At 44.9% G+C, this 14,787-nt stretch overlaps 1 protein-coding gene across 1 annotated transcript; it reads right to left on the bottom strand.

The window, feature by feature from the left end:
* Positions 1 to 550: 550 nt before the first annotated feature.
* On the bottom strand, positions 551 to 9,727 carry LOC128054226 (homeobox protein SIX4). The gene is made up of 3 exons (XM_052646841.1): positions 8,859 to 9,727; positions 5,430 to 6,118; positions 551 to 2,048 (listed from the first exon to the last, which is right to left on the bottom strand). The coding sequence occupies exons 1-3, from the start codon at positions 9,725 to 9,727 to the stop codon at positions 1,252 to 1,254; spliced, it is 2,355 nt and encodes a 784-aa protein (XP_052502801.1). The 3' UTR covers positions 551 to 1,251.
* Positions 9,728 to 14,787: the final 5,060 nt, after the last annotated feature.

The following is a 14,787-nucleotide window of genomic DNA, read 5'->3' on the forward strand; positions in this document are numbered from 1 at the left end:
CTTTAAAATGGTTGTTTTCATAGCCTCCAGAATTGGTTTTGTGTGGTAGTCTGTAATTGTTACTTTTATTTTAATGAAGCATATCAACAATAATTAGTTGTTCAACCATTTGCATCATAAAACATTAACTAGAAGTGAAACTTTAGTTCTTCAGATTTAAAGCAATTCTGTGGAAGTAACCCTGTTGGACAGTAGAAAAAAGTCATCAGTGCTTCTGTTGACACTTCTGTACCTTAATAAGAATAAAAAGGCCACAAGGTAAAAAGGCACATAGAATTCTATAGAAAATGTATTTAAATGAATCAGAGAGTTGCTAAATAAAGAACAAGAATGTGAAAAAAAGTACCAAAATTCCAATAATGGGAGTTAGATTTCCTGTTTCAGTGTTATTAATATTGACCTTAATAGACTTCTGATAAAAATCATTACTTTTAAAATCCTACAAAAAGTAAAACTTTGTTGGAAATAACTGTTCACGTCCTGTTCAAACAATAAAAATAAATTAAACAGTACCAAAACATTTTTTTCAGTTCATAGTGTCTGAAGTATAAGAGAAACATATACAGCATAAATAAAATTCACTGTAATTACCCAAATCCTTGCTTATAGGACTAATATATTTACACTCATACTGAAGGTTGTTTCAGTTTTCTTAGTGGAGTTGTGAACTTTCTCAGCCACACTAAACTATTAGCAATCACATTTGGAATCGTATAGAGACAAAGCAAGACTGTCAAAAAAATGCTGAAAAACAGAAATGCATATATTCAAAAAATACATCCTTAGAATTGTATGAAGTACCACTTATGCTTCTTAACCTTACCAATGCCCATGGAGTAAAAGTAAACAAAAAGAACTGTATTGTTTCTAATGTTCTGTAGTGATATTTAATTTTCTACCTTAAGTGTATACATTTTTAATTTAAAAAACTACCAAGTTCCATTTGACCTTAGAATTAAGTCCACCAAATGATACATTTTGACTTCTTGATATATTTCATCTCTGATGTCTGTCTCCATCTATTGAAAAGAGAACCAAAAGGATGCAGTAATGCAGTTCTATTCCTGCATATTTAACTGTGATCTTCAGCTATTTAACTGTGATCTTCATGCAGATCAATCCAAGGTCTCTTGAATGCACTTACTTTCAAAACTAATGTTTCCCTTCAAATGGGAAAATGCTTTATGTCCTCAGGTCTTCATGAAAAGATTTGCCTTCTGATGCCAGGGGGGAAAAAAAAGGATATTAAGTTTACAAGTCTTGCATATCTTCATCCAATTGGACAGTCTGGAGCTTGGCAAGCTCTTTCTTGTCTGTTTCCAGGTCTTCACAGACAGTCTCCACCATGCCGTCTAGGACATACTTGGATTTGGAGTCCAGCATCATTAAGTTGCTTGTTGTTTTGCTCTCAGAATTTGTTAAGAAATTTTCTTTTATGTTAGCTACTGATTGCATAACTAAATGATGTTCTCTGACGAAATCCTGGTGTACTGTTGGGGAGGGGTGACCCACCTGGTCTTCACCTGTGGGAACTATTTCCCCAAGGGCAGCCTGGGTCAAGGGTACTGATAGTAGATCTTGACCAGAAATAAGGGAGCAGTTCTGAAGAGTTGCATAGTTAGTGTTGTTGACTGACGTCACAGTAGATTTGCTTGCCACAGGTGCAGACATTGGCTGGCTATCAGCAATGTCAGGGTTTAGCTCAGTGGGATTTAGTAGGGTTGGGGAAGTCAGGGAGAAGTTGTGAGCTGGGGATACATTAACTAATGAGGAGGACAGTGGGTGGAGGCCACTTCCCGAGATACTTTCAGAAGATAGGTTTGCATTTACTTGCGCGTTCTGATTGACAGGCATCAACTGAGAAAACACCAGGCTCCTCTCCACGCCCTCCTGTTTAACAGATCCTATAGTCTGGCCTGAATTAGGAACAGTGTATACCACTGCACTGGGAGCAAGAGAGCTCAAGAAAACCTTTCCTTGTTGGACTGTGGCAGACTCACTTGTAAATGTGCTCCCATCTGAAGTGCTTGAATTTACTGAAATATTACCTTAAAAAAAAAAAAAGTACAGATTACCATTGATGTAACTGATAAGGAAAGAAAAAGTTACTTTTTTACGCACATGATTTTTCTTGAGCACTTACAACTACAGATTTCCAGGCTCTGCTCCTGAGAGTCTGACTCAGTAAGTCCCAGAGCAGGTATATTTTTAACTCCTTGAGTAATTCTGGTGACGAAGCAGGAGCAAGAACTACTGGCTTAGAAATCAAATGTGAAAAAAAATCTTTTCCAAGTTCTAATTTCAGTTAAGTTTCTAGCTCAGTATTGCTAAAACTTATTATCTCTCAGTTAGTTAAACAGTTATTGCTAGCTCTGCCAGTTAGAACTAGAAAACAAATGCAAAAGAGAATGCCTTTGTTCATGACAAGCTCAGTAACTGACATAAAATATAAATGGAAATGTCGAAAATACCACAAAAATGAGTTACCCTGGGGCTTAAAGTTAACCATATAAACCTGTACAGACAAGTTGCTATCTTTCACCAAACTAACCATAAAGTAATGTCAACAAAACATTCAATAGATTTTTCTTTCTTTTTGTTGTACTAGTTCTGAATTTTCAGTATTGTAGTGATAGAATTAATGATAATAATGAAATGTGCTTTTAAAAATACAGACCCAACAGCATCAGAACATTTAAAAGCTAATGCTTTTTAAAAGGGTTTCTATCTTTTGAGACTCTCATTATAGTGTTCTGCAGAGACCAGAAGTAGAAACAGAAATGTAAGTAGAAAGCTGAGATGTTCAAATCAGCTAATTTAAGACAATGCAGATGAATTAGACCCCCCTCCAAACTCCCACCATCAGATAAAACCCTTTTCCTCTGAGCCTTCACGGAGATATGGGGAAAAATGGCAATTATCTTGCCATTTAAGGAAAGGTGGGCCTAGGGGAGTTTTGTGACAGAATAATTCAAATGGGAAGTTTACCTTGATCTTGAATTAGATGTGCAGTAGATACTCTTCATTATTTTGAGAAAATACTCCAATGTTAAATATTATTTTGAGAAAACAGTTCAAAGTTAAAGGTAATTCACCTAAAACATTTCCCTCCTTAAATTATTAGAATAATTGTGGTTAGATTGCCACCTATATTGATAAATGTCATAAATATATGTATGTCTTCCTAACATTTTTAAGCACCCTAAATGCAAAAGAATGTCTTTAAACAAACAAAAAATGAAAACTTTATTTGAACTTAAGAAAAACATTTCTATGCATGTTTTCAGCTCTTTTCTAACATAAATCTTTGTTTCAGGTCAAACAAACGAAAAAGGCTTTAAAATTCTTGTTGGCTACTAAATTGCAGCAAAAGACTTTTGAAATAGATGTTTACTTTGTTGTGTGTTTGTGAAATTATCTGCCAGTGTATATGTGAACAAAGTGATTTGTTATTTTTGGACAGGGCCACATAACATAACAGATATGACATTTTCTCAAACAGCTATTGCATATAAGTAAAATAATGTTTCTCAAAGTTTTTATATTATGAAATACATACGTGAAGGGGAAAAGCAGATGTGATCTAAAGCTTGATATTTAAGTGTAGCTGCAACTGAATTATAAATTGAATGATAATTTCAAAATCAATTAAAAAAAAACCCAGCTGTGAAATGATCAACATACAAAGTATAATTTTATAGTGATATTTTTAAAAAGGGCTTATCTTCTTAGATTATAAAGTGAGTAAAATGTAGAAATTCTGCTTTTCTATGTAAATTTTCAACTACAGAAAGATAATCTACCTTGTCTAGCCATTTGTAAGAAAGGCATGGTATCTGAGAAAGGCTGACTCCCCAAATACTTTACTGAGAACTGCAATACACAATTACTCTAAGAGAATGTTGCTTCCTGGACCCATCTGGCTAAACTTATGTCTTCAACTCACCCAGACAAGTCTAAGGATTGACAGCTCTGTCATTTGATCTTAGCTATTTTATCTGAAAATGCTGTTCTTATTCATACTGAATGTCCCATTGTAAGAATTAACTATTACTCTGTAATAATTTTCCATGGCAGCACTTCTTTAGATTATGTATGAGAAGTATTCCTGCCTTTTTCTTCCCCAATGTACACACCATGCTTTTTTGCTCAAATCTGTTGTCTTTAAAATGTTATCTACTATTTGGAAATTTCCTAAAGAGAGAAAAAGGGTTAGATCCATATTAAAGTATTATACAACTAAGCACTTTGGCTTCCTCTGTGGTTTGACTAATTTTGCCCTGTGTTGGATAGTGACTTAGCGTAATCTTTTCTATAGCCTGGAACAATGAAGAAATAAGCGGCATGCTGCAGGACTATTGTGCGTTACTATACTACCATTTTACCCAAAGAGAAACAAATGTGCAGAATGGAATTCACTGCACAACAATATTTCCATCAGTACCTCGAACAAACTGAAGTAGACCATAGTTGTGGAAAAAAAGAGATGTGAATAAATTGATTTTTTTTTTGAATAAAACCATTTACAGGAAGCTGATCTTTAAGGCAAACAGTTACTTATTTTATTTTTGTTTTGGTAAAAATTTGGACTTTCAGATTTGCTTCCACAAAGGCAAATGTGCACTAATATCTCCTACTTCTGAAGTCAGGGGGCTCTTCAACCTCCATTCTAACCATTCCTGTTTCTATAGAAAAACAGTGACACAAAGCTCTCCAGATTTGCTTAAAGTCACTGAAGAACTGGCATATCAGGCTCAGGTCCCCCAAATTTCATCTCAGTGCTTTCTTTAGGAGATGTCTTGGTAAAGACAGAAACAAAATAAGGCTTACAGTTGCCTTCATAAAGAAACCCACACATTTAAGAGGCTAGTATACATGCAGAGCAACAAACAATCATATATTTCTCTGTTCTTCCTTTATGTCTGTTAATCTTACTTATAGGAGGAACATGAATCAAACACAAATGATCCAGTCTTTTAGCTTGCTCTTCTAAAACACCTTATGCTCAGATAAATGATGCTTAGGTGAAGTGTACACATTTTTACCAACTGCTTGGCTCATTTTGTGTTCTTAGCAATAGTATTAATTTTTAATCTTAAAATATCAAGCAATGGGTTACTGTGTAAGTACTGATTGACTTAGCATATTTCTATAATTGTAGAACTGGCAGGACTCACTGTGAACTGTAGTTTTCCATTCAATTCTTGGGAAAATAAAAGCCCACCCCCATGATGCCAGGGAACCAAGCAAGTAGATATTACATGGATGTTGTGGAAGGAGGAGAAACAAATCAAGACTATTCTGCAGCCGCAGCAGCCAGTCAAGTACCCGAAGACTAATAGCAATCTATAGCTCTCACCAAATGCGTCATTTATAGCAGCTGGCTAAAACATTCACTGATGCATTATGGTACCAAATAAGACTTTTACCTTGTGAAGCTGCCACTGAAACAGGAGGCAGCTGCAGTGGAGAGAATCCAATGCTCCCATTAAGGAACTGGCTGTTTGCTCCAGAATTGGGGATCTGGACGATGCCATACTGGTTAATTTGCACTGGTGTGGTAAAAGTCACCACAGAGCCTCCATCCTGGGAAGCTACTGTTTGAATACCTTCTCTTTTCACCTCAGCGCTGGGTATCAGCCCTGGGAACGACACGGGAGCACTGGGGCTATAGGAGGTGGTGGCTGCTGAGTTCGCTGAAGAGCTCTGGAGAACTTTGAATTCCTTCACATCCTGGGAGGTAGACCCCAGTATGTCAGTCATGGATATACCATTGCTCATAATGTTTGATGCCATTTTTGGTGGGTTCAAAGATACTGTCTGTGTATTTCCCACACTTAATCCATTAAGGATAACTCCATTGGGTCCCTGAATGAAAGAATTACCATTAAGGAAGACAGGTGAAGTACTTGCAGGTACCAAACTTCCGTTCAATAAAACTCCAGAGGAGCTTAACGATATTTTAGCATTTCCAATTTGTTGCATATATACTGGCTCCAGGTGACTGGAAAGGCTGAGGTTGGTGACACCATCGGATGAACTGGAGAGTTGATGAGGAGACAAGTCTTCATGACCCTTGCTGGATTCATCTTCAGTGCTAGGATTGCCATCTGACTCACTGTACAGAGGAGGAAATCAAGAGGTTCAAAAAGTTAGGGGCATGATAAGGTACATAGTGCCAACTGTTTGTAAAACCAGCCTTGAACCCCATTAAAGGCTGTGTCTAAGGAAAGCACAGCAGAAAATCTTTTAGTCTTGTCTTAGCTACGAGGCCTTTCAGCAGATTTTGACCAGGGCATCTAGGAAGAGGAATTCTCCTATCTCAATCACCTTTACTAATAATACACTCAGAGAAAGTCCAGAGGTCTGAAAGATGTAAATTCAACTAACAGGATATACAGGAGAATTGTATACTTTTTTTTTTCTGTAGCACTGAAATTATTTCTTACTGTTAAAAATGCTTCTACCTATACCACTGGAAAAAACTCATCAAAGGGGTGGTCAATCATCTTGCTTTCGGAACTCTCTCCCTTCCCCTCAAACCAATTCAGATTAGGGTGGTTTTGGAGGTAAATGAAACTGTCAAAGGAGCAGGAGATGGGAAGTACTGGCTTTTGTTTGCCAGTTAGTTAATGAGAGCTCATATTCTCACCTGCTCCCAAACTTCTACTCCACCAGATTGACAACTGTTTCACTCAACAAAGTGGCTGTTTCAGAACTGTTATGTGCAGTCGCCATTGAATCCAAAGGATGCCATAAGGGCCTATTTAACGAACACCAGCCAGGGCCCTGGGGAGGTGGGAGGGAAAGGATGTGGGTCACTCAGTGGCCTTGTACCTATCAGACCCCTTCCCCAGTACCCTCAGCTCTTCTGCTCCGTTGCAGACAAGACTGTGTTTCTCACCTCTCCGATTTGGGGGGAAATACAAAATCCGGGGAAGGGTAGTGGTGGGGGTTTCCCATTTGGTCTGAGGTTGGGCGGGGACAGAGGGGCGTAGAACAGCGGCCGTTTGGAGCGCGGCGGGACTTGGCCCAGCAGAAGATCCGACATCCCTGCAGTGCCCAGCGGTCGGTTCGCTTTCATGCCTTGGGGAGGGGATTACTCGGGCTTTGGGCTGCGGGGCCAGGAGCGCAGAAAGCGCTTTGATTTACGAGCTGAGGCTGAGCCGCCGTCGCCGTCTGCAAGGGTGACTCACCGGGGGTGCGGGTGGGAGGTAGATCCGGAGAGGGGCCTCAACCAGGCAACTGGGCCGGGGGCGGGGGGTGTGGAGTGGGGGGAGAAGCAGGCTGAGCGTGGCGGGGGAGACCCGGGGAACGCGCCGGGCCGGGGTGTGGAGGCTGCAGGGCAGCTGGACTGCGCGTCGCTCCCACCCCCTAGACCTGGCCTGCAGATTCCGTAGGCGATGGGATCCGCTGCCTTAAGCAGGCGTGGGGGCAGGTGGCCTGGAGTTACCAAGGTGCCTCCTCCGGGTCGCCCCGCAAGTCTGCGGAGGGGTGCATGTAGGTTAGGGTGCACGCCGATCGCGGGGCGCGTTTTGTTTTGGTTACCGCCAGGCCGGGCTTGGACACCGAGCCTTCCTCCCTGCTTGGGGCGAGGAATGCCGGAGCCGTGGCTCGCGGCTCCTGGCCCCGCGGGAGCGCCGGGCAGGAGCGGCCCACAGCAGGCTCTGGAATGCGCCGGGCGATCACCTTCTCCCGGCCGGGCCGGGCTCCCCGGCTCCCAGATTTCTCCCTACAGCAGAGTCTACGAGCTGCTTTTTGGATTCTTTCTCTCCTGTCCCCGCGGGGTTGGCGACACTTTCCTTTTAGGAGGCCTTCGCTTTACACTTCGTCTAACAATACAACACAGAGACACTCAGACTAGGTGTCTGATTCAGGAGGATGTACCAAAGAGGCGGAAAAGCCGGTATTTTCTACCAGTTGGGAAAAAATAAATACCTGGCAGTCAAAAAGTTCAAACCCGCCAGGGTGGGCGCTCAGAGAGGTGAGGAGTGGATAGCGCCCCCACTTCTTTCCTGCCTCCCGCCCGGTGCCAACCTGCCTCTACCCCCATCACCACGCCAGGAAGGAGACGCAATTGTCCTGGGCCAAGGAAGCAGCCCCGCAGCCCCACCACCCCGGAGGCGCTGAAATCCGATCCGAAGGAGTTCAGAATCAGGTTTCAAAACACCGCAGAGCCGAGCCGCACCAACACCCCACCGCTGCCGCGGCCGCGAAGGGAACCAGCGAGGGCAGGGTGAATGATTAACTCTGTCACATAAAATCTGGACACCCCCAGACCCCCTTCTGCGCCGCCAGCGCCCCCGCTCCGTTCTCCTTCCAGAACGGCCACGGCCACCTCCAACGAGGGCCCCGGGCGGCCGAACCCTGGGGGTCCGGGGAGCAAGCGCGCGCGCCGGGCTGGCGTGACCCCTCTGAGGCGCAGACCCGGCCCGGGGCTGGCAACCTCCGTGGGCCTCGGGCGGACACGAGAACCACCGTTCCGGCGCCTACACACGCTCCTTCGCCCGGCCAGAACCGGAGAGAGAGTGGCAACTTCAAAGCCGGCGGGATGGGGGTGGGAAGCCGGGCAGCAGTGACCAGCCGAGGTGGGGGCGGGGACTGAGACTAGGCGGGCGACCAGAAACTTCTGGGGGGAGGTGGGGGAGGGTACGGAGCGAGGTTCCCCCGCCCCCGGCGCCCCCACCCCCCGCCCCGCGCCCCGGGCCGGGGAGAGGGGTGGGGGGCGGGGAGAGGTGGGCAGCCGGACCAGGCTGGTGGGGAAGGTAAGCGCCATGTTTGCGAGCACTTGGAGGAAAAGAAAGCTGGGAAGGGGGTGGGGGGGAGGAAGGGGGAGGAGGAGGAAAGTTGGCGCTCACCTTTTGGACTGGGTCTCGGAGGGGTTCCGATCGCGCTGCCGGCGGTTCTTGAACCAGTTGCTGACCTGGGTGAGGGAGAGGCCGGTGATCTTGGCCAGGTGCCGCTTCTCGGCGGGCGAAGGGTAGCGATTCTGCTTGTAGAGCTCCTTGAGCGCGTTGCGCGACTTCTCCTTGAAACAATACACCGTCTCCTCGCCGTCCCAGATGGTGCGGGGCAGGGGGAATTTCCTGCGCAGCCGGTACTTGTCCACCGCGCCCAGCGGCCGGCCGCGGGCTCGCTCGGCCTCGGTGTAGCGCGCCTTGTACCAGAGCTGCTGCAGCAGCGGGTGGTTAGCCGACTCGAAGCTGTGGCTCTCGAGGATGCTGTAGAGCTCGGGGTAGATGCCCTGGTGGAAGGCCACCAGCGCCCGCGCCTTCAGCAGGCTCTCGTTGCCACGTAGCAGGTCGCTCTGGGGCAGGGACCACAGGAACCGGGCCAGGCGGTCCAGGTTGCCCCCCTGCTGCAGCGCCTCGCACACGCAGGCGACATGGTCGGGCGAGAAGGCCAGTGGGGTCTGCGCGGCGGCGGCGGCCGCGGCGTGGTGGTGCCTGCCCAGAAGTTCCGAGTGGAGTTGTACCTGATCCACCGCCGCCCCGGCCGCCGCCGCCACTGCCCCTTCCTGTCCGCTCACCCTGGCGGCGGCGGCCGCGGCGTCCCCCGGCTCCAGGGGGAAAGGGGCTGGAGCCGGGGGGCTCAGCCCCGCCGCCGCCGCCGCGCCCCCCGCCACTTCTCGGGGCGCCTCCTGCCCCTCCGAGGCGCTTTCCATCCCATTCTCCTGCTTGATGTCCGCCGCACTTGCAATCTGCCCGGTGGGGGAGGAAGAGGACATTTTTTTGTTGTTGTTTATTTTCCTCCCTCCCTCAGTCCCTCGCACTCTTTTCCTCTTTCTTTTCCCCTCTCTTACTCCTCCTTCTTCGTCTCCCTCCCCCCTCCCCCCCTCCGGAAAGCCCACTCCCTCCCTCCTGGTTTCGGCTGGATCTGGCCGATCAGGTTTCCCCCCGGCCACGCAGTCACCATTAAGATAGCTGCTAGAGCAAAGTAGTGTAAAAGGATAGCTGCTTTCTGCCGTTCCCCCAACGTGACTCCTCCGGTTGCTGCATACTATATGGCACTGGCGGCCGGGCCGGCTCGGCCGCGCCACCCCATTGGCTATTTCGCATTCAGAGGGAGGAGGAGACACAGTTTCTATCCCTGTCTATCACCCGCCTCCCACTCCACCCCTTGCAGTTCCCTCTCCCCTGACCCCCAGGCACCTATACCTGAAGGAAAACACCGACATTCTTTTCAGGCCCTGCTTCTGGGCGGGAACGTGCCTAACGTGGCCTGAAAACTGGACAGAAGAGTCTTTGAAAGAGAGTCCCTACGATTCCAATGGGAATACTAATCGTGTGACCTCAAGGTCTGGATGCTAGATTCTTAACAAAGAGGCCACCCTCAGTATCTAGATGACAAAATTTCAGCTTCCCTGGTATCGCTACTGTTTTCACCCTCCTTTCCATTGTCTTTATTAAGGATTTTGTATTGAAAAGGGTCAAGAATAAAATGGCACTAGGGAAGCGTTCACAGTAAATTAAAATTCCAAAGGGGGAGGGATGCTTGAAAACGGTGTAAATAGCCCACTGAGAACACAAAAACAAGAAGGCTTCCAAAAAAAAAAAATGTTTTTAACCTTTAGTCACCTGGAGGGCTGGCAACCCAACTGAGATGAACCTGATACGACTAAGTATGTAGACTGTTTTACCACGTTTATCCTGGGTCAGCAGGGTAGAAGAGATCTAACTTGTAGATTATAATAACAGGATGGAAATTTAAGCTTCTATATGAACCTTTTTTAATGGAAGTGTATGAATAGTTTTTTGGAGACGGTCTTCCTGGTAGAAACCGATCTCTATGTGCAGGTGTGTTGGAGGGGATGAGTGCAGGATCAGCAGCCATTTCCACAGTATAAACAGATGGGAGACTGCCCTCTGGTTTGAGGTGAAGTGCCTGAGGGTATGGAGTCTGCTGCTTTTTGCAGCTATGCATCTTTCCTTCATAGTTTGCGTGAGGTTTTCACTCAAAAAAGAATGAACCCATCTCTCCTTCTCTGATTACTGTGGGCCACTTGCGTCTGCCTGCTGATACTCATTCTCAAAAATGCAACATTTTAGTGACTTCATCCTAACCTTCTAGGTGGCTTTGTTTTGTTTCTGCTTCCCAATTACCTGTAAGTGCTTACTTCAGCATATTTTAAAGCAACTGTTTAGGTCACCTGCTATGGTAATCAGCTTGATGAGGTTTTCCTTTTTTGTGGACAGGCTGCATTTTTATTGCTGGTCAACAATCAAGTCATTTTACTTTGGGCTTAACTTGCTTTTGTACTACTCTAATGAAGCCAGCACTGACATTTCTGGTAGATTCAAAATTTATAGTTATACAAAAGACCACATGTTTCTATCCCATTGGAAATATCCAATTAGGCATCGAACTTCTGGACAATATCTGAGATGCATAACTTTCTTGAATTTTTAAAAATATGCTTTTTATTTTAGAATAATTTTGACTTATAATACAGTCATAAAGAGAATAGGATTCCCACTTACTCTTTACCTAACTTCCCATGGTGTTAATATCTTACATTATAGCAATACATTTGTCCAAACAAATTAACATTGGTGCAATACTGTTAACTCTGGACCTTTTTTTGGGTTCACCAGTTTTTTCACTAATTTCTGTCTTCTGTTCCTGAATCTAATCCTGGATATCACATTCCATTTAGTTCCTTGAATTTTAAAAGTGTATTTATCAGAGCAAAGTAGACAGGAGGTAGTATGGTTTAGTGGAAAGCATGTGGATTTGGCGATCAGTTAGCTAGGTATAGGTTTAATCCTAGCTCTGCCATTTATTAGCTACTTGACTATAAAAAGTGGACAGGATTGTTGTGAGGATTAAATGAGATAAGATGTGCCCAAAAGCACCTGGCACATAGTTAATCTTTGTTAAATGTTTTTTATCTCCCTCATGATAGTGCAAAGTAGGAAACTTTTCAGTTGTATATACCTAATGAAAATTCATTTGGCTATATTAAAGGGGTATCCAAGTGCAGGTCATAGGAGTCTTCCTCAGGCTTATTATCAATCAAATATAATGCATTAACTTGGAAAATCATGCTTTGGGTTTCTGCATGTCTTGTGTATATTTGGTTCCAGAGTCTCAAGTTCATCAGATTATATAGAAACAGCAGTCGTCTTTTATACTATCTGTAGCTTGGGGCTATGTTGGTATTCTATAGCTCCAGTAAGAGATTTCTGTAGGACCAGAAGTGAAATCCAACACCAGGCTCCGGATTCCTTTAGTTGGCTGAGTGTCCGAGCTCATTCTGGCAGCAATTCGAAGTGGGCTGGAAGCCCTTGACTCAAATATGGTTAGCTACGTTGAAGTAGAACACCAGACTTGAGAGGGTGTGTGGAGTTAATCTTGGGGCACTTGTTTTGCCAAATGACTTGTAAAATTGCTGAGTACTTGCTTCTACTTCCTGTGTCTGCCATGCTGTGAACGTTGAGTCTGCTGTGCTGATATACAGACTAAAGCTATGTTTTGATTTGGGAAAATGGAGTTGAGGTTGGGATTGCCTAAGAGTGAAAACTAAGCTGCTTGTTTCTGTTTCTCTTCCTTCCTGCCTGAAGATAATGATGAGCAATACAGAAATCTTTTGCCATTTTAGCATAGTGAAGAAAACATAGTTCAGCACAAAATATTGCACTTTGCTTAAATATATCTAATGGTGTTGCTATCAAGAATGGAGAGTTCTGGGGCTTCCCTGGTGGCTCAGTGGTGATCTGCCTGCCAAAGCAGGAGACACAGGTTTGACCCCTGGTTGGGGAAGATCCCACATGCCACCGAGCAACTAAGCCCCTGCCCCACGACTGTTGAGCCTGTGCTCTAGAGCCAGAGAGACGCAACTACTGAGCCCACATGCCACAACTACTGAAGCCTGTATGCCCTAGAGCCCGAACTCCACAACAGGAGAAGCCAGCGCAGTGAGAAGCCCGCATACTGCAACTAGAGTGTAGCCCCCGGTCTCTTGTAACTAGAGCAGCAGCGAAGACCCAGCACAGCCAAAAGAAAAAGAAAGGAGATTTCCTTTCTCAAAACCGACTTTGCCTATCTGGAGGACAGAGGGAAGGCTGTATATCTGTATCTTGGTCAGTTATTTCTGCTTCCAAAAGCTTATATTAAGGAAGTTAGATTGTAAAGTAGTCTCCTAGGTAGAGGAGGTGTTCCTTTGCTATTTAGTGACCAACAGTTGATGATACGTAATCAGCATTTCTGAAAGACCTTTCATTTGCTAAATATTTACTGAGTCCTGATTAAGCGCATGGTTTTGCATTACATACTGAAGGATAAAATTCGGCTCTGACCCTGAGTAACTTAAAATCTGGTAGGGGAAGGAAGACATATTTGTAAGTACAATACAGGATGATGAGTGTTAAGGATAAAGAGACTAATTTTGAGAGGCAAAAGTCAATGGGGAATGGATTTTTAGCTGGATCTTTAAGGACAAGAATTTTGAGAGTTCAAGGATAGAGTTCATTAGAGGCAGAGGGAACAAAGCATGGAGCCATGAAGCCGTGTGGCTTATTTCTGAATATATTGGGTAATTCAGTGTGTCAGAAGTGTGGGTTTTATATAGGTGTATGATGGGAGATTAGCTTAAAAGGCATGTTGGGGACAAATTATGAGGGACTTTGAATGAAATGCTCATTTTGCTGTGGTGTGGTGGACATAGTGGTATAGTGGGTATGTTGTGAGTAATATCATGGCCATATAGTTGACTGGTCCAGGGTTGGGCACTGGCACCAAACCAAAACATTCAGTCCTTGTCTAGGATTTTTCAAACTTACTTAAAAAAAAAGAAGACTGGTAGAAGGAATCTTGGATATAATAGTTGGGAGTTCTCAGTGACCCAACTTTCTGCCTGTTGAGGATGCTAATGAGCACTAGATGAGAAGGAGAGTGACCTAGTGAGTCACATGGATGATGGTGGAGGGGAAAGATCCTGGCAGAGACTAAGTGCCAGGTTCTAGTTCTCTCCCAAATGTAGCAGCATTTTTGCCTCTTAGTGATGTTAATTTCCCCAGGAGCCAGAAACTCCACTTAAACTGGCCTAGGCAAAAAGATGAAAATTTTGGATCATAATACCAAAATGGGAAGAGTATAATGCAGCTGGTCAGACTGAAAGACCCATTCATTGTCCCTTTTCACTGGCCTCTGCATCTTTCATCAAAGTGGTCTTAGTCTTTCAAAGGGGCTTTCCCCAGAAGGTTGGAACCCTGGGCTTCCAGGAGTTCCCAGCACACATTTTCTAGCTTCAAGAGGCTCTGCTGCTTTTTCCTTACTGCCAATTTGATAAATTCTAGGAATGATACCTGATTGGTCCATAGGGTTCTGTTGTCAACCCCAGGGCCAGAGGGCCAGCATTGCAATTGGCAGGCCCATTAGAACTGCCCAGTTCTGTTGGGGAGGAGCTGTTTTCCATAAGAACAGGGTGGGATGCTATCCACAGTCAACAAAACAATAAAAGCCTTCAACAGATTCTGAAGGTCTAACCTGGATTCCTAGCCTTGGGGCTGGACAGGAAGGGTTGCCTTTGAGAAACATCATCCGAGAGGGGTAGAATCTGCTCCTATGTATGCTAGAGGATGAGCAGATTTGGGAAGAGAAATAATGGGCTCCTATCCCTTGTAGCTCAGTCAACAAAGAATCCACTTGCAATGCAGGAGACCTGGGTTCAATTCCTGGGTCAAGAAGATCTCCTGGAGAAGGAAATGGCAACCCACTCTAGTATACGTGCCTGGAAAATCCCATGGACATAGGAGCCTGGCAGGCTACAGTACAGTCTACGGGGTT

This window comes from Budorcas taxicolor, chromosome 10, assembly GCF_023091745.1.
Source record: "Budorcas taxicolor isolate Tak-1 chromosome 10, Takin1.1, whole genome shotgun sequence".
NCBI lineage: Eukaryota > Metazoa > Chordata > Mammalia > Artiodactyla > Bovidae > Budorcas > Budorcas taxicolor.

Excerpts from the sequence above, each read along its gene's own strand:
- LOC128054226 (XM_052646841.1), bottom strand. The coding sequence starts at position 9,727 with ATGTCCTCTTCCTCCCCCACCGGGCAGATTGCAAGTGCGGCGGACATC. Across the intron at positions 6,119-8,858 it reads TCCGAGACCCAGTCCAAAAG|TGAGTCAGATGGCAATCCTA; the intron begins GTGAGCGCCAAC and ends TCCTCTGTACAG. Across the intron at positions 2,049-5,429 it reads TTCAGTGGCAGCTTCACAAG|GTAATATTTCAGTAAATTCA; the intron begins GTAAAAGTCTTA and ends TTTTTTTTTAAG.